The sequence below is a fragment of the Theropithecus gelada genome, chromosome X (genome assembly GCF_003255815.1).
Source record: "Theropithecus gelada isolate Dixy chromosome X, Tgel_1.0, whole genome shotgun sequence".
In the NCBI taxonomy this organism is placed as follows: domain Eukaryota; kingdom Metazoa; phylum Chordata; class Mammalia; order Primates; family Cercopithecidae; genus Theropithecus; species Theropithecus gelada.
Genome location: NC_037689.1, coordinates 152,257,649 through 152,282,431, shown reverse-complemented (window position 1 = coordinate 152,282,431; position 24,783 = coordinate 152,257,649). Strand labels below are relative to the sequence as shown.

The 24,783-nt window shown below is 38.6% G+C and overlaps 1 protein-coding gene across 1 annotated transcript in view; it reads left to right on the top strand.

The window, feature by feature from the left end:
* The window catches only part of F8 (coagulation factor VIII), a 222,598-nt gene that overhangs the window by 114,837 nt on the left and 82,978 nt on the right, over positions 1-24,783 (top strand). Inside the window, exon 14 of the mRNA XM_025371967.1 lies at positions 13,088-16,193. Within this exon, the coding sequence (XP_025227752.1) occupies positions 13,088-16,193 (3,106 nt within the window). The remainder of the gene's footprint in view (positions 1-13,087; positions 16,194-24,783) is intronic.

Sequence of the window (24,783 nt, the reverse complement as noted above, 5' to 3'; positions counted from 1 at the left end):
TCCAGGATTGGTCATTGGTGCCTTATTTAGTCCATTTGGTGAGGTCATATTTTCTTTGTTGTTTTTGATACTTGTGGGTGTTCATTCATGTCTGGTCATTGAAGAGTTATGTATTTATTCCAAACTTCACAGGCTGGGCTTATTTGTACCCATCCTTGAGAGGGCTTTCCAAAAATTCAAAGGGGATTGAGTGTTGTTACTTAGATGACTATGGTCATTTCAGCACTTGGGGGTACTCTAAGCCCAGGAATGCTGCAACTTTTGCAGACTCCTAGATATACAGACTTGGTGGACTTGGGGAAGATAAGGGAGAATTCCTTGGATTCCCAGGAAAGGTCTCTTACTCTCTTCCCTCACTTTCCTCCAGGCAGGAGTCTCTCTCCATGCTGGCCTGCCTGAAGTTGGGGGAGGGGTGATGCAAGCATTCCCATGGTCACCACAGCTGGCATTGTGGTGGGTTGCACCTGAATCCCATAGTCTCTCAGGCCAGTGCAATACCTAGGCTCCCCAAGGCCCATGACTGCTACTGCCCAGTTACTGCTGCTGTTTATTCAAGGCCCAAGGCCACTTTAGCTATCAGGTGGTAAATCTTGCCTGGACTTGGTCTATCCCTCCAGGGCAGTGAATCCCCTTCTGGCCCAGGGTGGGTCTAGAAATGCCATCCAGGAGCAAAGGCCTAGGATTGGGGGTTTCAAAAATCTGCCTGGTGCTTTATTTTACTGTAGTTGAGCTGGTACCCAAGTTGCGAGACAAAGTCCTCTGTATTCTTCCCTCTCCTTCTCCCAAGTGGAAGCTGTGTTTCCCTGCACTGCATCACCTGGAGTTCAGGAAGGAGTGGCACAGGCACTCCCATGGCCACTACAGCTGGTGTCACACTGGAGTATACCTCAAGCCCACTGAAAAGCCTAATTTTCAAATGTGTTTGCTAAACTATAGTTGTAAACATATATTTAAATATGCAATGAACATGTGAACCTTATTTTCACAAGGCTTGTGAATATTTGTATGTGCCTTGTGAACATTGGTATTGCTGGATAAATACCACTTAGAAGACCTTGGGAAATGCATAGTAATCTTCTGCACATATATCCCCAAACCACTGTGAGGCCTCCAGAACAAATGTGGCTTTCAGCATCTCTTCCTCTCTCTCCCTCAATAACCACTGCAAGGCTTTTGAGACTATCAACCCTAAGTCCAACACAGACTTCTATGTTCACGCAGCTTACTAACAAGCACTAGGCCACTGCATGCTTCCTGGCCCCTCCAACCCCCACCATCTACAGAGGGAAGAACATAGAACTACCTGCAGATTGTAGTTACTGTCTTACTCTTACAGCATTTCTGGAGATAAGTGCTCATGGGGAAGTTTCTAGAGAATAAAAACTAATGTCATCATACATAATCACACATTTACTTTCATACCTGGAAACTTATATTACTTCAAGTGATATATTTTTGTGGGAAGTGAGTGAGGAACCTGGAAGAACCCCAGTAACATCTCTGAAAGTATCTTGCTTATTTATGTTTGTGTGTTTATGTCTTTATCTGTCTCCCAACTAAGTTGTAAGCTCTCTGAGAGCAGAGACCTAGTCTATCTTGTTAATCACCATATCCCCAATATCTATGGTGCCTGGCATATAGTAGATACTTTAAAAATATGTAAAAATAAATGAATGGGCCGGACACAGTGGCTCACGCCTATAATCCCAGCACTTTGGGAGGCCGAGGCGAGCGGGTCACCTGAGGTCAGGAGTTTGAGACCAGCCTGGCCAACATGGGAGAGCCCTGTCTCTACTAAAAATACCAAAAAAAATTAGCTTGGCGAGGTGGCAGGCGCCTGTAATCCCAGCTACTCAGGAGGCTGAGGCAGGAGAACTGCTTGAGCCCAGGAGACGGAGGTTGCAGTGAGCTGAGATCATGCCACTGCACTCCAGCCTGGGCGACAGAGTGAGACTTTGTCTCTAAATAAATAAACAAATAAATAAATGCAAAAAGATTGTATACAAGGGTATATATGGCAGAACTACCTATAAAGGGACTAGTAAACACTTGGAGGAAATGTAAATGTCCAACAATAGGGGATTAGTTAAGTGTGGCTTGTCCATATTGTAAGAATCCTGTGAAGCCATTAAAAATGATTAAATGGAAGAATATCTAATGACATTGAAAATATTCACAACTAGGTGGAAAAACATATATACAATATAATAAACCTATTATAGAATGATATGTATAATATGGTTGTAATTGTCTAAAACAAAGAGAGAAAATGTGTGTGTGTTTGTGTAGGCAGAGAAAAATATTAGATATCAATAATTTGAGAAACATTTAAGCTACTTTGGTGATCACTTACTTATAAAGACAAATTAAAACTCTGTTTTATATTCTTTGATGGGAAATTTTAATATAGTATCATTGATTACAAAGCTCAAACTAAACAAAATGCCTAAGGAAGATTTCCTGTGTTTAATATGATAAAGTCTGGTCCCTTTTATTTGTTTATTTTATTGAAACCCCATACCCATTATGAAGTCACTCCCTATTTCCTCCTCTCCCAGCCCCTGGCAACTGCTGATCTACTTTCTGTCTGTAGATTTCTCTATTCTGGACATTTCATATAAATGGAACCATACAATATTTGCCCTCTGTATCTGATTTATTTCACTTAGCATATTGTTTTCAAGATTCATTCACACTGTAGCATGTATCAGTACATCATTCTTTTTATGGATGAATAGTAGTCCATTGTATAGATAGAAAACATTTTGCTTATCCACTCATCTATTGATGAATAGTTGGGTCATTTTCACCTTTCGGCTATTGTGAGTAGTGCTATTATGAAAATTCATGTACAAGTATTTGTTTAAACACTTGTTTTCAATTATTTGAGGTATGTACTCAGGAGTAGAATTTCTGAGTCACATGGCAATTCTATGTTTAACTTTTTCAGGAACTAACTGCCAGAATGTTTTCCACAACAGCTGCCCCTTTTTATGGTTGTATTGAAATGATATGTATGTAGGGGAGGTGGGTGGCTGCAAAATGAAGAGCAGGGCATTGTATGCAACAATGAGAAAATGGATTAGAAAAAACTATTTAGAGTTCTGCTTTTTTCTCTTCCCCCTTTTTGTTCTGGGATGATCATTGCCTGCCACTTCTCTACAAAATGCCACTTCTCTACAAAACTTGTCAGCAAACTCTGAAAAATTTATCTCCTGTGCAATTTTTATATTCTTGGGAAAATACTAGAGGATGTACTCTACCAAGATGATAAAGCGAATCAATGAAAAGGAAAATCTTGGGATCCAGGATTCAGGGTATGCAACACAATAGACAGGCAAAGCGAATTCCCAGGAGGAGGGTCAATAAAGATCCCAGACTAACACCTGTGTAGCAGGCTTATTGAACAACCAGTCTATATGGGAGAAGCAAAACAAAGTCTAAAGGCGATGAAAATACAGGAGACATTGAGCTGATTTGGCAGATGATAAGATAATTGTGTTGAAAGGAGTTTCATGGTTCTGTCAGTTTAAGGGTGAAGTAATAATAAGTATACAGAAAAACTAGTAAAACAAAAAATGAGCCAATTATTAACCCCAGTATAAACAAAATTTTACAAGAAAAATATTTAAGCATAGTACACTACCTGGCTCATCCGTGAACAAATGTTTACATAGTTATAATGATATGAATACCAGAAATTGATTTAACCAAAACTTGTGATATAATATTGAGAGAATGGGTGGAAGAGAGGTATATATATTTAACAATATTTCTCCTTTCTAAAAAAGTAAATCAAACCTTGTCTTCTGAGAATTATCTTAGAATATGAGCTAAGGGTATATTACTCTTTTAATATATTGTTAAGCACTATTTTAATATTTTATTTAGAATAATGTACATCTATATTAATAAATGAGATTAACTCCTTTGCCTTTTTGTGCCATTTTAATATTTTTAATATTAGAATTATACTAGCTTTGTACAGAAATCACAAGCATACCATTTTTTCTATGTTCCAAAACAGTTTAAATAATCCAGGAACCATGGATTTCTTGAAGGTTTGAGAAAACTTGCCCATAAGAATCATAATTTTGGCCAGGCATGGTGGCTCACACCTGTAATCCCAGCACTTTGGGAGGCCAAGGCAGGTGAATCACCTGAGGTCAGGAGTTCGAGACCAGCTTGACCAACATGGAGAAACCCAGTCTCTACTAAAAATACAAAATTAGCTGGGCGTGGTGGTGTGTGCCTGTAATCCCAGCTATTCTGGAGGCTGAGGCAGGAGAATCACTTGAACCCGGGAGGCAGAGGTTGCAGTGAGCTGATATCATGCCATTGCCCTCCAACCTGGGCGACAAGAGCAAGACTCCATCTCAAAATAAAATAAAATAAAAATCATAATTTTATGTCCTAGTGTACTTGAGGGTACAGTTGAGGCTTTCATTTGCACCATTCCACTGAACAAGTTCTTTTCAAGGAAGAAGTCAAAACTGACCTCTAACTTGCCAATTTCAACAATTCCCAAACCTTGACCTACCAGACCTCTCAGCATCAGTTGATGGAGTTGGTCACTTTCTTCTTGAAACTTTCTTCACTTGACTTCTAGAAAATCACTGTCTTTGGTTCAGTAAGAAAGGAGAACCAAAGACAGTGATTTTCTACATAAAAAATCCAATTAAGTTTTGTTTCTTCTATCAGTTAGAGTGATGTGTTAATATCTCCTACTATATTGTGATTTTGTCTATCTAATTCTGTCAATTTTAAAATATATTTTGAGACTGTATTACTAGTATGTACAAATGTATAATTGTTATATCCTTTGGGGTATGCCCCTTTTGTCATTATAAAATCCTCCTCTTTAAATCTACTAATGTTCATCATCTTAAAATCTACTTTGATATTATTACATATGCTTTATTTTAGTTTGTGTACAGTATTTCTTTTTTCCTTACTTTTATTTGCAGTCTTTCCCCATTCTTACAGTTGCATGCGTCTCTTGTAAACAACAAATAATTGGTTTTTATTTTATTATCCAGTCTGATAATATTGATCTTTTAGTTGATGTAATTGATCCTTTACGCTCAGTGGATTTACTGATATATTTGGACTTAAATCTCACATCTTATTTGCTTTCTAGTTGTCCCACCTGTTTTATTATCGTTTTTCTCTGCTTTCTTTCCTTTGGAATTGAGTCTTTATTATTATTTATTATTATTTTATTATTTCATTTTCACTCTATTCATTTGTTAGTTTACATTCTTCTACTGTTTCATATGGGATATCTTAAAGGTTACGGCATGCATTCTTGACTTACTAAAGTCTAATTTAATTTGTTACCACTTCCCAGACAATGCAAAGACTTTCAAACAACATGACGCCATTTCTTACTCCTACCTTTTGTACTCTTGTCATTTATTTGAATTCTACATCTATTTTAAACCCCATAAGACATTATTATTGTTTTATATAATCAATATCATTTGTGTGTGTGTGTGTATGTGTGTGTATATATATATATTTACACCTTTCATTTCTTTCATTCTTTTCTGCATTTCTTGCTTCCATCTATGATCATTTTCTTTTTGTCTGAAGAAACTTCTTTGGAACTTCCTTCAGTGTGGGTTGGCTGGTAAAAGTTCTCTGTCAGTTTTTGGTCAGAATGGGTCTTTATTTTGCCTAGATACAAGTCCTTGGTTGGATTTATGTATTGTGAATGTTTTCTCCCAGTCTGTGGTTTGTCTTTTCAGTCCTTTAAGGGTGCATTATGGTTAATAGAAGTTCTTACATTTAATTAATTCTTATTTTTCAGTTTTTTATGGTTAGTGCGTTTTGTATTCTGTTTCAGAAATTTTTGCCTATCCTAAGAACATGATGCCATCCTTCTATATATTCTTTCTACATATTTTAAATATTTTCTTCTAGAAGTCTGATTGTTCTATTGTTCACAATTAAGTTTATGATTCATTTTTAATTAATTTTGATGGAGCGATGCAGATAAAAGTTCATTTTTCCATATGGATATTCAATTGCTTTAGCACCAATTGTTGGAAAAAAATAATTTCCTCACTGAATTGCACTGTTGTCTTTGCCATGAATCTGATGACCATATCACTATAGCTTTGTTTCTGTACTCTATTTTAGGGGTAGGTTATGTTCCACAAGCCAAATTTGCAGCCTGTTTTTATATGGCATTGAGCTAAGAATTTTTTTACATTTTTAAAGAATTGTCACACAAAACAAAAAAACAGCAAAAAAACAAATAATATGTATCATGGACCATATGTATCTACAAACCTAAAATATTTACTATGTTGCTTTTTACAGAAAATGTTTGCCAACCCCTGATCTCTTATATTCCATTGACTTATTGGTCTGTCTTTGTACCAGTAACGTATTATCTTATAGTAAGTTTTAATATTTGTTAGTATAATTCCTCCAACTTTGCTCTCTTTGATTTTTATATAAATTTTAGAATCATCTTGTCAATTTTATCAACAAAAATATCTTCTGAGGTTTTGATAGGAATTACATTGACTCTATAGATCCATTTGGGGGAGCATACATCTTAACAATATTGAGCATTCCTGTCCATGAGCATAGTTTGTTTGTTTATTTATTTATTTATTTATTTATTTAGATCTTTTAAATTTTCTCTTGGCAATATTTTTGTAAAATTTTAGTGTACAGGTCTTGCACATTTTTGTAAAATTTATTCTTTCGTATTTAATGTTATTTTCTATTTCTTCTGGTATCAGTTTTTATCAGTTGTGTTTTTCTAGAAATATGTCCATTTCAACTAAGTTGTTTAATTTACTTGAAGTAAGTTATTTGTAATGTTCTTTTGTCATCCTTATAATGTCTGTGCTGATGCCTCCCTTTTCATACCTGATATTTTAATTTATATTTTAACTATTTTAAGTTTATCAGCTTTGTTATAGGTTCATCAAATTTACTAATCCTACCATAGGATCAAATTTTTGCTTTGTTCAGCAGGTCATGGAATTTTAAAACATTTTTTTACTTTGTTTATTTTCTATGTTGAATTTTTATTTTTATTTTGCTTTTCATTTCATTTATTTCTGGTCTTTTGTTATTATTCCAATACTTTCTTTGGATTCAGTTTTCTTTTTCTTCTTGACTTCTTCAGATTAAAACTTGGTTCATCGATTTTCAACATTTACTTTTTAAAAGTGCTATACATTTATCTTTATATACTACTCTAACCCCATATCACAAATTTTGATGAGTCATATTTTTACTATCATTGAGTTTAAAATATTTTATAATTTTTACGTTATTTCTTGTTTTATTCACAGTTATTTTACAGTGTTTTAATTTCCCAACATATGGAGATTTTCTGGCTCTCTCTCTGTTGCTGATTTACTTGTTTTACTGTGATCACATAACATACTCTGTATTATCTCAATCGTTTGAAATTTGTTGAGACTTGCTGTATGCCCAGTAAATAATTTAATTTGATAAATGGCCCACTGCATTTGAAACAAATATGTCTCTGCTGTTGTTGGGTAGAGTGTCATATATTTGTCTATTATGTCAAGTTGCTTTATCATGTTTTTAAAATCCTTATAAACTTCCTGATATTTTGTCTGTTTCTGACAGACATGGAGGAAACTGACATCTCTATGATTGTTGAGTTTGTTATTTTGCTGTTTGTATTTGTTAGTAAGATGTTTCAAAATAAATAAGGCAAAATAAAATCAGGTGCTTACAAATTTAAGATTGTATTCTTATTAGATCAATTCTTTCATCTTTGTGAAATGTCCTTTTTGTCTGAAGTACTACTTGTTGCCTTAAATGTCTGCATTGTCTAAAATTTATGCACCTGCACTATCATCTTTATTTTGGTTAATGTTTGTGTGGTATATGTTTCCCATTCTTTTCTTTTCAACCTATCTGTATCCTTATATTTACAGTGTGTCTTTTTTTTAACATTTTCTGTAGTGCAAGTCTGTTGGTTAATTAATTTTGTCAGGTTTTGCTTCTCTGAAAAGTCTTTATTTATGTTTTTGAATTATATATTCACCTTGTATAGAATTCTGGGTTTGTGGTTGTTGTTTTTGTTTTATTACATTTTGTTTTATTGGTTTTCCCTCAGCACTTTAAAAATGCCACTCCATTGTTTCTGCTTGCATAGTTTTTCACAATAAGTTTGCTGTAATTCCCATTTGTGTTCAACTGTATATAATGTATCTGTTTTTAAAAATCTGGATGCCTTCAAGCTCTTTACTTTGATTTTCGTGTGTGTGTGTGTGTGTGTGTGTGTGTGTGTGTGTGTTCTACTTTGGCATTCTCTAGGCTTCTTCAATCTGTGATTTGGTATCTCATTAATTTTGAAAAATATTTATCATCTGTGTCTTCAAATATTGTTTCTAATTTTTTCTCTTCTTCTGGTATTGCATTTACATATGTTGTACTCTTCAATTTGTCACACAGTTCTTGAGTATGCTGTTCTAGTTTGTTTTCTCACTATTTTTCCTTCTAGTTGTTCAGTTTTGTTCCCATTTATTGACCTATTTTTACTTCAATAATTGTTTCCTGGGTTGTTGAGTTAACTGATGAACTCATAGATGGCATACAATTTATCTTTTTATTCTTGTGTCACTTGTGCTTTTGATGTCACATCTAGGAAGGCTTTGCCTCGCCCAAGGCCACATTTACTTCCATATTTTCTTCTAAGAGTTTGACAGTTTTAGCTGTTACATATATGTCTATGATCTAGTTTGAATAAATTTTTGTGTATGGTGTGAAGAAGAGGTCTAACCTCTTTTTTATCTTTTGCATGTAAATATCCAGTTGTCCTGGCACCATTTGTTGAAAATATGATTCTTTTCCCATTAAGTCATCTTGACACCCTTGTTGAAAATCAATTGACCATAAATGTGAGAACTTGTTTCTGAACTCTCCATTCTGTTCCATTGACCCATATGTCTTCTATAAATTCTTATAGCTAATTCTACATTAGACTTTGGTTTTCAGATGTGGTAATCTCATTAGATTATGGTGACATGTTTGGTTACAAGTTTTATCTTCTCCTTGGCAACATTTTTTTGATTACTGCTCTTCTTTTATTTGTTTTTGTTGTTCCTTTCTCTTTTTTTGAGACAAGGTCTCACTCTGTTGCCCAGGGTGGAGTAAGTGGTATCATCATGGCTCACTGTAGCCTCAATCTCCTGAGCTCAAGCAATCCTCCCACCTCAGCCTCCCACGTAGTGGGACTACAGGCATGCACCATCATGCCAGGCTAAGTTTTTTATTTTTTGTAGAGACAGGGTCTTGCTTTGTTGCCTGGGCTGGTCTTGAACTCCTGGGCTCAAGCAATCCTCCAACCTCAGCTTCCCAAAGTGCTGGGATTACCAGTATGAGCTACTGCACCTGGCCTTGTTGTTCCTTTCTTCCTTTTATCTTGTAGTATCTTGATCCTTTTTGCTTATTATTTATCATTGAGGTGAGTTTGTCCTAAATAAACTTTTTGCGGAAAGTTTATGTGGATATATTAATATTAATGAGGCATTAGGAGTGAGTTTTAGATTAGCAGGAATTCTCTTATGAAAGGTATTGATTGTATGTGTGAGTTTTCAGCCTTCACTTCTCTCTAGCCCATCAAGATCAAAGCTGCAGAGTTGTTTACACTTCAGAATTTCTTTCCTCCCCTCCCCACCTTACAAAACAGACTTTCACTGCAAAAATGGCTTGTCAGTGTGATTATTTGTTCTGGTCCCATCTTTCCTACCTTTTGAGACTTGTGTTGAAAGGAGTCCAGTAAAACCACCGATGCCAGCTTGTAGACCCTGATCCCATTGTTATAATGAATGACTAACTGTTTTTCATATCAAGTGTCATACTTACACCTTGATAGAAGAAAGAAACAAGGCCTGGAGCAGTGGCTCATGCCTGTAATTCCAGCACTTTGGGAGGCTGAAGTAGGAGGAATAATTAGACTTTGATATAAAAAATGGGGAAGATATGGAGGTATAAGATATGAAGAAGTATGTCTTCTTGGACTTTTGTGAAATCTGCCAGCCATGAGCCTCCACTCTTTGTATCTTTTGATACCCATTTTATATTAACTATACTTCTATTTTGTGGTTTCATGGCTTCAGATATCTTCCAGCTTAATTGTGCTCTGTCTTTAATTATCTGCAGCAATTTCTGAAAGGAGCAAGAAGAAAGACCAGACCTTTCTTTGCCACTTTAAAAACTGGTCATCTTTTGAAACCCCATGAAAGGCACAGTGGGTGACCATCTACCTCAGGAGTGGACAAACTATGGGCCTTGGGTAGTCTGGTCTCCTGTCTGTTTTTGTAAGGCTTTATTGGAACCCATACACACATAAACTGATCATCTCTTGTTTTGTGTTAAGTTTTCTTATAATTATTCTTTTCTATTTTGTCTAGTTGAACTACCATTTCATCTTGTGTATGCCCTTTCCAGTCTTAAATTATAGAAGCTATGTCTTTGTGGTTTTAAATTATGGAAGCTGTGTCTTCTTGTGTTTTAGCATGGCAAGATATTTGTTCTTACTTTTCCTCTAGAATCTGCAGTGGATTACTTTCAAAAGTAGGTATTGCTTCTAAGTTTCCTGACTTCTGTTTCCTTCTCCCTGTTCTGTAGTATCTTTATAGATTACATGTCTTCTCTTATCCTTAAACAAGGTACAAAAATGTTCTGATCAAGGTTTGCTAGCAGAGAGGATAAGTGGCTTGCTCTTAGCTTAACTCTCTGTCTACTTAATGGATGTTGAATTCCCTTCTCAACTCAACAACTAGAAGAAAGGTTAAGATAAACTAACCCCAGTCCAATATCTAGTTTCTACTGGACTTTTATATGTCTTCTATGGTGGCTTCTCTCCTCTTACTTCCTTTACTGTCTGTGCAGGATGTGATCAGCTGGGCTCTGTCTCTCTGAGTTACTTTGGTAGTATTACTAGTTTCAAGATCAGATAATAGCTTACAGAATTAATTAGTTCAGTGAAAGCCCTGGTTTGATCACAGAGGCAGAGACTGAGCTATATTTGTAGTGCTGACTAGACCCCAAACTTGGCCAGGTAGCTTGTACCTGTGTCAAAAGTTGGAGGAGGAGATTGACAGCTGAGGTGTCTCCAAGGGAATTACAATTATTTTCATTTTCTTTGTGTCTGTAATTGTGTCTCTTTTCTTCAAATTTTGTATATGTGAAATTTCTTAATTTTTGTTTGGCTATTTATTTTATTGACTTTTTCATCAAACAACCAACTCTTCTTTAAGCACTTGGATTGAAATGTGTTAATTAATTATATTGTTTTAAATTTACCATTAGTCACACATACAATACAAAAAGATCTTTTCATTACAAAATTTTAACCCAAGCAGTTAAGACTAAACTCCAGCTTGATCACCATTCCTAATACCAGGCCCTTCTCAGAGGGGAGGGTAAGTAAAAGTCCATTTTGGTAACTAGTTTAACCAGAATCTTTCATTGTTTCCCTGTTTTTCTTATAATGTCTTCCTTTGAATTATCCTCTTTTTTTCAAGAGTTCCATCATATGATATATTCCTTTTTGCTTACAGATTGACCTCCTAGAGGCATGCATCCCCCTACTCCAGTCTGAACTGGTTCTCTCTAGGCCTGAGGCTCAGTTATCAACTTGGGACTTTTATTTATCCTCCCTCAGGATAGGTACCTGGTTCTTGGATACCAGGTCTTTCTCTTGTTTGATATACTCCTTTATTTTGGTGGCAAACATTCCGTAATCACTTCCTGAGAATGGTGACATTTGAGGTAGATTTTCTGAGTCTTTATATGTTAGAATATGTTTTTATTCTCCTTTGCCACTTGATTGATAATTTGGCTGCACATAGAATGTAGGCATTCACAGGGCTTTTGGGAGCAGCTTCCCTTGAGGAGAAGATAGATACAGTTAAGATCTTCCCTGCAAAGACTGTGTGAAATGACAAGGCTGTTGAGGTACCCAACGGGTAGCTTGGTAAAGGTATATCTTGTCTCTTACGTTTATGCATCTACTTTACCACCATGGAATTAGCCTATTATAATTTATTGCATTCCTTCAGTCAGCTAATCTTGTTCATGGTAGAAATTTTATTTTTTATTTTTTATTTTTATTTTTATTTTATTTTATTTTTTGAGACGGAGTCTTGCTCTGTCACCCAGGCTGGAGTGCAGTGGCGTGCAGTCTGGGCTCACTGCAAGCTCCGCCTCTGGGTTCACGCCATTCTCCTGCCTCAGCCACCCAAGTAGCTGGGACTACAGGCATGCACCACCATGCCCGGCTAATGTTTTGTATTTTTAGTAGAGACAGGGTTTCACTGCATTAGCCAGGATGGTGTCCATCTCCTGACCACCCGCCTCAGCCTCCCAAAGTGCTGGGATTACAGGCGTGAGCCACCATGTCCAGCCATGGTAGAAATTAGTATTGCTAGTATCATGGTAGAATTTTATATTAGCTGGATCCTAGACCTAAATGCTTCTTCCTTGTGCTTACGTATTCTGCAAGTAGGTGACGGTGGATGCTAGGTATTGTGTTATGTGATTTCATTGTATTATATGATGGGGTAGATACTATTAGCCTCATTTGCAAATTAGAAACCTATTGTTCAGAAAGCTTAAGTAACTTTCTCAAAGTCACATGGCTGGTGAATGGTAGAACTGGGATTTGAATCCAGGCAATCTGATGGATTCAAGAGGAACCTGTGCCACTATGTGATATAGCAATAACATCTAGCTAATATACTTTCCTGAATTAAATCACTGTCATATTCAGAGTTCTGTGTCACTATTAAGACCCTCCACTATTGTGTATATTAATTACATTTCCCCATTTTAATCCCAATATCTATTCATTTTTATCACAGTCTTTTCTTATGGTCAGAAACAGGCATAGAACAACAGCAGCAATGCAAAAACCACTTTAATATTACATGTTCCAGGGATTTAACCCAATGACCTGTGATATAATGATACTGACTAGTATTTTTTTCATTTATCTGGGAATGGGAGAGAACCTCTAACAGAACGTTTTAGAATCTGTGTTATGAGTAACCAGAGTCTTATTCTTCCTCATCTCCAGGCCTATGGATTCTGGGGTGCCACAACTCAGACTTTCGGAACAGAGGCATGACCGCCTTACTGAAGGTTTCTAGTTGTGACAAGAACACTGGTGATTATTACGAGGACAGTTACGAAGATATTTCAACATACTTGCTGAGTAAAAACAATGCCATTGAGCCAAGAAGTTTCTCCCAGAATTCAAGACACCCTAGCCCTAGGCAAAAGCAATTTAATGCCACCACAATTCCCAAAAATGACATAGAGAAGACTGACCCTTGGTTTGCACACAGAACACCAATGCCTAAAGTACAGAATGTCTCCTCTAGTGATTTGCTGATGCTCTTGCGACAGAGTCCTACTCCACATGAGCTATCCTTATCTGATCTCCAAGAAGCCAAATATGAGACTTTTTCTGATGATCCATCACCTGGAGCAATAGACACTAATAACAACCTGTCTAAAATGACACACCTCAGGCCACAGCCCCATCACAGTGGGGACATGGTATTTACCCCTGAGCCAGACCTCCAATTAAGATTAAATGAGAAACTGGGGACAACTGTAGCAACAGAGTTGAAAAAACTTGATTTTAAAGTTTCTAGTTCATCAAATAATCTGATTTCAACAATTCCGTCAGACAATTTGGCAGCAGGTAATGATAATACAAGTTCTTTAGGACCCCCAAATATGCCAGTTCATTATGAGAGTCAATTAGATACCACTCTGTCTGGCAAAAAGTCATCTCCCCTTATTGAGTCTGGTGGACCTCTGAGTTTGAGTGAAGAAAATAATGATTCAAAGTTGTTAGAATCAGGTTTAATGAATAGCCAAGAAAGTTCATGGGGAAAAAATGTATGGTCAACAGAGAGTGGTAGGTTATTTAAAGAGAAAAGAGCTCATGGACCTGCTTTGTTGACTAAAGATAATGCCTTATTCAAAGTTAGCATCTCTTTGTTAAAGATAAACAAAACTTCCAATAATTCAGCAACTAATAGAAAGACTCACATTGATGGCCCACCATTATTAGTTGAGAATAGTCCATCAGTCTGGCAAAATATATTAGAAAGTGATACTGAGTTTCAAAAAGTGACACCTTTGATTCATGACAGAATGCTTACAGACAAAAATACTACAGCTTTGAGGCTAAATCATATGTCAAATAAAACTACTTCATCGAAAAACATGGAAATGGTCCAACAAAAAATAGAGGGCCCCATACTACCAGATGCAGAAAATCCAGATATGTCATTCTTTAAGATGCTATTCTTACCAGAATCAGCAAATTGGATACAAAGGACTCATGGAAAGAACTCCCTGAACTCGGGGCAAGGCCCCAGTGCAAAACTATTCATATCCTTAGGACCAGAAAACTCTGTGGAAGGTCAGAATTTCTTGTCTGAGAAAAATAAAGTGGTAGTAGGAAAGGGTGAACTTACAAAGGATATAGGACTCAAAGAGATAGTTTTTCCAAGCAGCAGAAACCTATTTCTTACTAACTTGGATAATTTACATGAAAATAATACACACAATCAAGAAAAAAAAATTCAGGAAGAAATAGAAAGAAAGGAAACATTAATCCAAGATAATATAGTTTTGCCTCAGATACATACAGTGACTGGCACTAAGAATTTCATGAAGAACCTTTTCTTACTGAGCACTAGGCAAAATGTAGAAGGTTCATATGAGGGGGCATATGCTCCAGTACTTCAAGATTTTAGGTCATTAAGTGATTCAACAAATAGAACAAAGAACCACATGGCTCATTTCTCAGAAAAAGGGGAGGAAGAAAACTTGGAAGGTTTGGGAAATCAAACCAAGCAAATTGTAGAGAAATATCCACACACCACAAGGATATCTCCTAATCCAAGCCAGCAAAATTTTGTCACGCAACGTGGTAAGAGAGCTTTGAAACAATTCAGACTCCCACTAGAAGAAACAGAACTTGAAAAAAGGCTAATTGTGGAGGACACCTCAACCCAGTGGTCCAAAAACATAAAACATTTGACCCCAAGCACCCTCACACAGATAGACTACAATGAGAAGGAGAAAGGAGCCATTACTCAGTCTCCCTTATCAGATTGTCTTACGAGGAGTCATAGCATCACTCAAGCAAATAGATCTCCATTACCCATCGCAAAGGTATCATCATTTCCATCTATTAGACCTATGGATCTGACCAGGGTCCTATTCCAAGACAACTTTTCTCATCTTCCAGCACCATCTTACAGAAAGAAAGATTCTGGGGTCCAAGAAAGCAGTCATTTCTTACAAGGAGTCAAAAAAAATAACCTTTCTTTAGCTATTCTAACCTTGGAGATGATTGGTGATCAAAGAGAGGTTGGCTCCCTGGTGACAAGTGCTACAAATTCAGTCACGTACAAGAAAGTTGAGAACACTGTTTTCTTGAAACCAGGCTTGCCCGAAACATCTGGCAAAGTTGAATTGCTTCCAAAAGTTCGCATTTATCAGAAGGACCTTTTCCCTACAGAAACTAGCAGTGGGTCTCCTGGCCATCTGGATCTCATCGAAGGGAGCCTTCTTCAGGAAACAGAGGGAGCAATTAAGTGGAAGGAAGCAAATAGACCTGGAAAAATTCCCTTTCTGAGAGGAGCAACAGAAAGCTCTGCAAAGACTCCTTCCAAGCTATTGGATCCTCTTGCTTGGGATAACCACTATGGTACTCAGATACCAAAAGAAGAGTGGAAATCCCAAGAGAAGTCACCAGAAAACACAGCTTTTAAGAAAAAGGATACCATTTTGCCCCTGAACCCTTGTGAAAGCAATCATACAATAGCAGCAATAAATGAGGAACAAAATGAGCCCCAAATAGAAGTCACCTGGGCAAAGCAAGGTGGGACTGAAAGGCTGTGCTCTCAAAACCCACCAGTCTTGAAACGTCATCAAAGGGAAATAACTCTTAATACTCTTCAGTCAGATCAAGAGGAAATTGACTATGATGATACCATCTCAGTTGAAATGAAGAAGGAAGATTTTGACATTTATGGTGAGGATGAAAATCAGAGCCCCCGCAGCTTTCAAAAGAAAACACGACACTATTTTATTGCTGCAGTGGAGCGGCTCTGGGATTATGGGATGAGTAGTTCCCCGCATGTTCTAAGAAACAGGTATGAAATCATTGGTTACTCCTTTGCTCTGCTCTTGTGACAATTGACTTTACCAGATGATGATACCAACAATGAGAGTTAGAGGATGAAAAATCAAGGTGGTTTGAAACTCTTAACTCTGGTGAGATAGAAGAGAGGTTTACAAGAGGGTAGAGGAATCAGGGTCAAGAAGGAGCAATGGGGAGCAGGAAGAAAGTCAACCTCACCTATCAACCTTATGAGCTGCAGGGGAGATCTTAGTCTCATCAGAGAACTTTAAGCGAGGCAGAAGAAGTGAGTTCATGTTAAAGAGGTTAAGGACTTGTGGAGGATTGGTTTTCATGATACTGGGGATCCAGAGGGCAAAGTAGGAGGATTTTATTTTTAGGTGAGTAGAGGGAGGTTGAGCGGTCAAGTACCACAGAGAAATGTGGAATATAAACATAAGGAGAGTCAGTCAGTCAGCAAATATTTATGGAGCACCTGCTACATGCCAGACACTTTTGTACACATTGGAGTGCAGCACAGCAGGAGCTTATATTCTGTTGGAAAGAGCAAGAGACAAGTTAGTACAAAACTAAATAAGGCAATCTCAATGGTGTTATTCAGAAGATAGAATAGAATAATATGGTAGAGAGAATAATATGATGGAGTAATATGGTAGAGTGTTACATTAGCTGTGGTGGTCACAGAAATAATCTTTGAGGAGTTGAGACCTAAATGATGATAAGAGGCCAGCTGATGGAGCTCTGAGAGAAGACGTTTCCAGAGGGAACAGAAAATGCAAAGGCCCTGAGAATGGAAAAAGTTTAGCATGTTTGAGGAACAAGAAGGGACAAGCATGACTTGTCACTTTCCCACCTTGCTTTCTAGCTCAACTAAGCCCTTATTGCTGCACAGCAACCATAGAATATTTCCCTAGTCCACTGACTTTCTCATTCTCCTGGACCTCTATCTTAGATTTTCTGTGTTTTCCTTACATCTAAAACACCTTTTTTCCATTCTCCAATGCCCATTTTCACTCTTAGCTGATGCTGTGCAATGAAGCTCCATAGACTCCCAGCATCACATTTACTGGCATTTGTACCCATATACTCTGCCTGCACACTTATTACAATAAATAGAATATCTGTGCTCCTAAGGCCAACCTCTCCAGTTTTGTACTTGATTCCCATCTCTTCTCCCTTCATAAAAAATGTTGCTCCAGCAATTTCTCCGTTTCTCCCTTACATCATCAATTTCTCTCTCCACTAGATTAATCTCATCAACATCAATTATGCTATTATTTCCTCGCCTATCTTTACAGAAACCATCTTAAAATAATTGTCCCTGCTTGCAGCCTTTGCATCTTTTCCTGCCATTCTCTCCTCTTTAACCCACCCCAAAGAAGCTGTTATCGCTATTATTTTATAAGAACTACATTTTCAAGGTCATTATTGATCTTTACATTACTAATTCCTAGTCCTCATCTTATTTGAATTCTCAGTAGTATTTGAGAGGGGATTACTCCGTCCTTGATACAGGTTCTCACTTGGTTTCTCTAACACCACTTTTCTTCACTTTTCTACTAAACTCACTGCCAATCTTTGTCAACTTTGTGAGTCCTTCTTCATCCCCCTAATCTTTAAAGGTTAGAGTGCTCCAGGGATTAGTTGTCCAACTTCTCCTTTATTGTGTTTTTACTCACTCTGTGATGATATTGTTTAGCCTCATGATTTTAAGTACTATCTATCTGCAGATAATTCCAGTTGAATATCTGGAGATATTCTCAGATCTCTCTCCTGAAGTCAAAATTTACATATCAACTCCCTACCTTAACATGTACACAATTAGACTCTTAATTCCTACCCCTTCCCCAAACCTGCTGATTGCCCAGCCTTCTCCATGGCAATCAAAAACCATTCCTGGCTAGGCATAGTGGCTCACTCCTGTAATCCCAGCAGTTGGGGAAGCTGAGGCAAGTGGATTGGTTGAGCCCGGGAGTTCAAGATCAGCCTGGGCAACATGGCGAAACCTCATCTCTATTAAAAATACAAAAATTAGCCAGGCATGGTGGTGCACACCTGTAGTCCCAGCTACTCGGGAGGCTGAGGCACGAGAATCGCTTGAACTGGGGAGGCGGAGGTTGCAGTGAGCTGAGATGGCCTCACTGCACTCCAGCCTGGGCGACAGAGTCAGACTTGGTCTCAAATAAATAAATAAATAAATAAATAAATAAATAAATAAAACCATTTCCTATTTCAGTTATTCAGTCCACAGACCTTGAAGTTCTCCAACTTTTTTTTTTCTTACATTAACATCTAATCTGTAAAGGATCCTGTATTAGTCCATTTTCACACTGCTGATAAAGACTTACCTGAGACTGGGCAATTTACAAAAGAAAAAAGTTTAATGGACTCACAGTTCCACATGGCTGGGGAGGCCTCACAATCATGGCAGAAGGCAGGGAGGAGCAAGTCATGTCTTACACGGATGGCACAGGCAAAGAGAGAGAGCTTGTGCAGGGAAACTCCTCTTTTTAAAACCATCAGATCTTGTGAGACTTATTCACTATCACAGGAACAGCAAGGGAAAGACCAGCTGCCATGATTCAATTACCTCTTATCAGGTCCCCCCGACAAAACATGGGAATTTAAGATGAGATTTGGGAGGGGACAGGGTGGAATGATATGGTTTGGCTGTGTCCCTACCCAAATCTCATGTCCTCACATTTCAAAATGAATCATGCCTTCCCAACAGTCCCCCAAAGTCATAACTCATTTCAGCATTAACTCAAAAGTCCACAGTCCAGTGTCTCATCTGAGACAAGGCAAGTCCCTTCCACCTATGAGCATGTAAAGTCAAAAGCAAGTTAGTTACTTTCTAGATACAATGGGGTATAGGCATTGGGTAAATACAGCCATTCCAAATGGGAGAAATTTGCCAAAACAAAGGGCCTACAGGCCCCATGCAAGTCTGAAATTCTATGGGGCAGTCAAATCTTAAATCTCTAAAATGATCTCCTTTGACTCCATGTCTTGCATCTGGGTCATGCTGATGCAAGAGGTGGGTGCCCATGGTCTTGGGCAGCTCCACCCCTGTGGCTTTGCAGGGTACAGCCTCCCTCGTGTCTGCCTTCATGGGCTAGCATTGTCTGTAGCTTTTCCGGATGCTGGTGCAAGCTTTTGGTGGATCTACCGTTCTGGCGTCTGGAGGACGGTGGCCCTCTTCTCACAGCTCCACTAGGTGGTACCCCAGTAGGGACTCTGTGTGGGTGCTCTGAGCCCATATTTCCCTTCAGCACTGCCCTAGCAGAGGTTCTACATGAGGGCCAACCCCCACAGCAAACTTCTGCTTAGGCATCCAGGCATTTTCATACATCTTCTGAAATCTAGGCAGACGTTCCCAAACCCTAATTCTTGACTTCTGTGCACTCACAGGCTCAACATCATGTGGAAGCTGCCAAGGCTTGGGACTTGCAGCCTCTGAAGCCATGGCTGGAGCTCTGCATTGGCCCCTTTCAGCCATGGCTGTAGCAGGTGGGACACAGGGCACCAAGTCCCTAGGCTGCACACAGCACAGGGACCCTGGGCCCGGCCCATGAAACAACTTTTTCCTCTTAGGCCTCTGGGCCTGTGATGGGAGGGGCTGCTGTGAAGACCTCTGACATGCCCTGGAGACATTTTCCCCATTGTCTTGGGGATTAACATTCAGCTCCTCATTGCTTATGCAAATTTCTGCAGCCGGCTTGAATTTCTCCTCAGAAAATGGAATTTTTTTTTTCTATAACATTGTCAGGCTGCAAATTTTCCAGACTTTTGTGCTCTACTTCCCTTATGAAAATGAATGCCCTTAATAGCACCCAAGTTGCCTCTTGAATGCTTTGCTGCAAATTTCTTCTACCAGATAACCTAAATCATCTCTTTCAAATTTGAAGTTCCACAAATCTCTAGGGCAGGGGCAAAATGCCACCAGTCTCTTTGCTAAAACATGACAAGAGTTACCTTTGCTCCAGTTCCCAAGAACTTCCTCATCTCTATCTGAGACCACCTCAGCCTGGATTTCATTGTCCATATTATTATCAGCATTTTGGTCAAAGCCATTCAACAAGTCTCTAGGGAGTTCCAAACTTTCCCACATTTTCCTGTCTTCTTCTGAGCCCTCCAAACTGTTCCAGCCTCTGCCTGTTACCCAGTTCCAAAGTCGCTTCCACATTTTCGGGTATCTTTTCAGGAGCACCCCACTCTACTGGTACCAACTTACTGTATTAGTCTGTCCTCACACTGCTGATAAAAATATGCCTGAGACTGGGAAATTTACAAAGGAAAGAGGTTTTATGGACTTACTGTTCCACATGGCTGGGGAGGCCTCAAAATTATGGCAGACGGCAAGGAGGAGCAAGTCATGTCTTACATGGATGGCAGCAGGCAAAGAGAGAACACTTGTGCAGGAAAACTCCTCTTTTTTTTTTTTTTTCTTTTTAAATGGAGTCTTGCTCTGTCACCCAGGCTGGAGTCAGTGGCGTGATCTCTGCTCACTGCAACCTCCACCTCCCGGGTTCAAGTGATTCTCCTGCCTCAGCCTTCCAAGTAGCTGGTACTACAGGCATGTGCCACCATGCCCAGCTAATTTTTGTATTTTTAGTAGAGATGGGGTTTCACCATATTGGCCAGACTGGTCTCTAACTCCTGACCTTATGATCCACCCACCTCAGCCTCACAAAGTGCTGGGATTACAGGTGAGAACCACCGTGCCCGGCCAAAAACTCTTATTTTTAAAACCATCAGCTCTCATGAAACGTATTCACTATCACAAGAACAGCACAGGAAAGACCTGCCCCATGATTCAATTACCTCCCACCAGGTCCCTCCTACAACACATGGGAATTCAAGATGAGATTTGGGTGGGGACACAGCCAAACCATATCAGATCCTGTTGGCTATAATTTCAAAAAATAATCAGGGTTGATTATGGACTTAGTATTGAATAAGATGAAAATGTACTGAAATGGAACGATGAAGATAATTGACCAGGGAAAGCAGGTTACAAGCCAAGAGAGGATACAGTGTCACTTCGGATGCCATAAAAGTGATGTTTTTATTTTTTGAATGTTATTTGCCTATATTTTCAAATTATCTATACTGCATATGCACTGCTTCTGTAATAATAAAAGGGTACTAAAATAATAAAATCAAGTCTATAAATCACACACACACACACACACACACACCCCAGCCTCTTCTCTACACCTCAGTGACTACCATCCAGATCTAAACTATCATCAACTCTCATCTGAATTATTGCAGGAAGCCATTGCAGTAATTCAGATGAGAGTTGATAGAAAGCCTTCCTGCTTCCAACCTTACCCTCATATAGTCTTTTCCCAACATTGCATCTAAAGTAGTTTTTCAAATTGCAATTCTGATCACTGTTCTCTGCTTCAAATCCTCCAGTGGATTTTCATCTCACTCAGTAAATTCCAAAGACTTTACCATGGCCTTCAAGACCCTATGAAATTTGACCCTCTGCAACCTCTCTGCCCTCATCTGTTACCATAGTCTCCTGTTAATCCTGCCCCAGCCACACTGACCTCCTTGTTCTTCTCAAATGGACCAGATATGCTCCTGTCTCTAGACCATTATAGTTTCTGTTCTCTATATTTAAAATTATGTCCCCTGATACTCTAATGCTAGTTCTCTTACTTCCTTCAAGACGCTGCTCAAATTTCATTTTATCAGTGAGGCTTTCCCTAAACACTGTGTGTAAATGTTACTCCCATCATTTTTTTTCAATGCACTTAACAGTGCCTGAAATATTATATATTTATTTCTTTATTGTCTATCTTCTCTGACTATAAGTTAAGCTCATTAAGAACACAAACTTTGGAGGTATTGTTTAATAGTGTGTCCCCAGAACTTTGAACAGTGCCTGGCACATGGTAGATGTTCAAATAAATGTATGTTGAATGAATTAGTAAATGATAAATGTAGAGAGACAAAAGCAGGTCTCCCATTTATGTCCAAACTCTAGGACTCTAGGAAAGACCAATTATATGGAACACAGCATCCATGGGCAAGAATGGAGGCAGAGATACCAGTTCAGATGCTATTGCAGTCATACAGATAAAAGAAGACAGTTATTTAGACCAGTGTGGTGGTGATAGAAATGGAAAGAAATGGAAGGATGTTGGGTATAATTTAAGATAAGCATATAAGACTGGCTGTTAATTGAGTATGGGAAGAATGAGGAGAGAGGATGTAAAGAACATTTTTAAGTTTTGTCCTGAGCAAGTAGGTGAATGATGGTGTCATTTAGTGAGATATGGAAGGCTTGAGGTAGAACAGATTTATTTGAGGAAACACTGAAGGGTCTGTTTTTTGCATATTAGGTTTGAGATGCCAATTAGATATCTAAATTGAGATGTTTAGTAGGCAGCTTGATGTATGAGTCTGGATAGTTAAGGAAGAGGTTTGTGCTAAAGATATAAATTTAGGAGTCATAAGCACATAGATAGCATTCAAATAACACTTAATGGGGTAAGCAAGGCAATACAAATAGATGTAAACCACTCTAACTTTAAGCTTGGTCCCTGTATTAGTTCGTTTTCACACTGCTGATAAAGACATACCCAAGACTGGGCAATTTACCAGAGAAAGAGGTTTAATGGACTTACAGTTCCACATGGCTGGGAAGGCCTCACAATCATGCTGGAAGGCAAGGAGGAGCAAGTCACATCTTACATGGATGGCAGCAGGCAAGAAGAGAGCTTGTGCAAGGAAAGTCTCCCTTATAAAACCATCAGATCTCATGATAGTGGATAAGTGGAGACTTATCCACTATCATGAGAACAGCACGGGAAAGATCTGCCCCCGTGATTCAATTACCTCCCAGTGGGTCCCTCCCAAGACACGTGGGAATTGTGGGAGTTACAATTCAAGATGAGATTTGGGTGGGGACACAGCCAAACCATATCAGTCCCTAAAGAGAAATATCCTCAAGATAATGGTGAATCAGTTAACTTTCACTTCATTAACTTACAGTCCAGTTTTCTATCATCTGTGTTGTCTGTTAAACCTCTATTCTTTTTTTGTGTGTGGTTATTCCAGCCACTATGGTGACTTTCCAAAACAGCTCACTTTATTTTTTGGATTGTGCTAATTGTGGATCCCTGGACATACCCGCCCCCCTGCACCCGCCCCACATCCTACACAGCACAGACCCAATATCTCCTCCACATAACAGCTTTTCAGATACTTCTATCTTAGGTAACTCTTCTGTCCCAGCAAAATAGCTCCTATTCCTTCAAATCTTGCTCACTGGACCTTTTGTTTTGTTTTGTTTTCTTGCCCTTCTGGCCTTTCCAAATTTTTCTGGCCCTCTCTAAAGGGGTGTCAGACCCTCAGATTGAATTGCAGGGCTGATGTTCTGGACAATAGTTGTCTGATACAACTATTGTCTGGGCTGGTGGAATACTTCCTGAGCTTCTTCTCAATCATTTTCTTTCATTCTGTGATTCTCAGAGGCAAGAATGGTCCATGTGTTTGGGAACTGGTGTCTGTTGGCAGTTTATAATACTGATCTGAATTTTCCCCAAGTGGAGCATATGATCAGGAAGTCGCTAAGGTCTGGGAATTTTTTTCGAACTTTTATTTTAAGTTCAGAGGTACAAGTGCAGGTTTCTTACACAGGTAAACTTACATCATGGGGGTTTGTTGAACAGATTATTCATTACCCAGGAATTAAGCCTAGTGCCCATCAGTTATTTTTCCTGATCCTCTCCCTCCTTGCACCCTCCACCTTCCAACAGGCCCCAATATGTGTTGTTCCCCTCTATGTGTCCATGTGTTCGCATCATTTAGCTCCCACTTATAAGTGAGAACATGTGGAATTTGAAACCTCTATTCTTGATCATAATTTAAGCCAGTTTTTGATTGGCAGTGTTCCCAGGCATCTTGCAGAAGAAAATGTAAAATTTAAAGAAGAAATCAACTTTCTAGAACTCAAATTATTTTCATAAATGTTTCTTTTTTTTTAATTTATTTATTATTATTATACTTTAAGTAGGGTACATGTGCATAACGTGCAGGTTTGTTACATATGTATACTTGTGCCATGTTGGTGTGCTGCACCCATCAACTCGTCATTTACATCAGGTATAACTCCCAATGCAATCCCTCCCCCCTCCCCCCTCCCCATGATAGGCCCCGGTGTGTGATGTTCCCCTTCCTGAGTCCAAGTGATCTCATTGTTCAGTTCCCACCTATAAGTGAGAACATGCGGTGTTTGGTTTTCTGTTCTTGTGATAGTTTGCTAAGAATGATGGTTTCCAGCTGCATCCATGTCCCTACAAAGGACACAAACTCATCCTTTTTTATGGCTGCATAGTATTGCATGGTGTATATGTGCCACATTTTCTTAATCCAATCTGTCACTGATGGGCATTTGGGTTGATTCCAAGTCTTTGCTATGGTGAATAGTGCTGCAATAAACATACGTGTGCATGTGTCTTTATAGCAGCATAATTTATAATCCTTTGGGTATATACCCAGTAATGGGATGGCTGGGTCATATGGTACATCTAGTTCTAGATCCTTGAGGAATCGCCATACTGTTTTCATGGATGCAGCTGGAA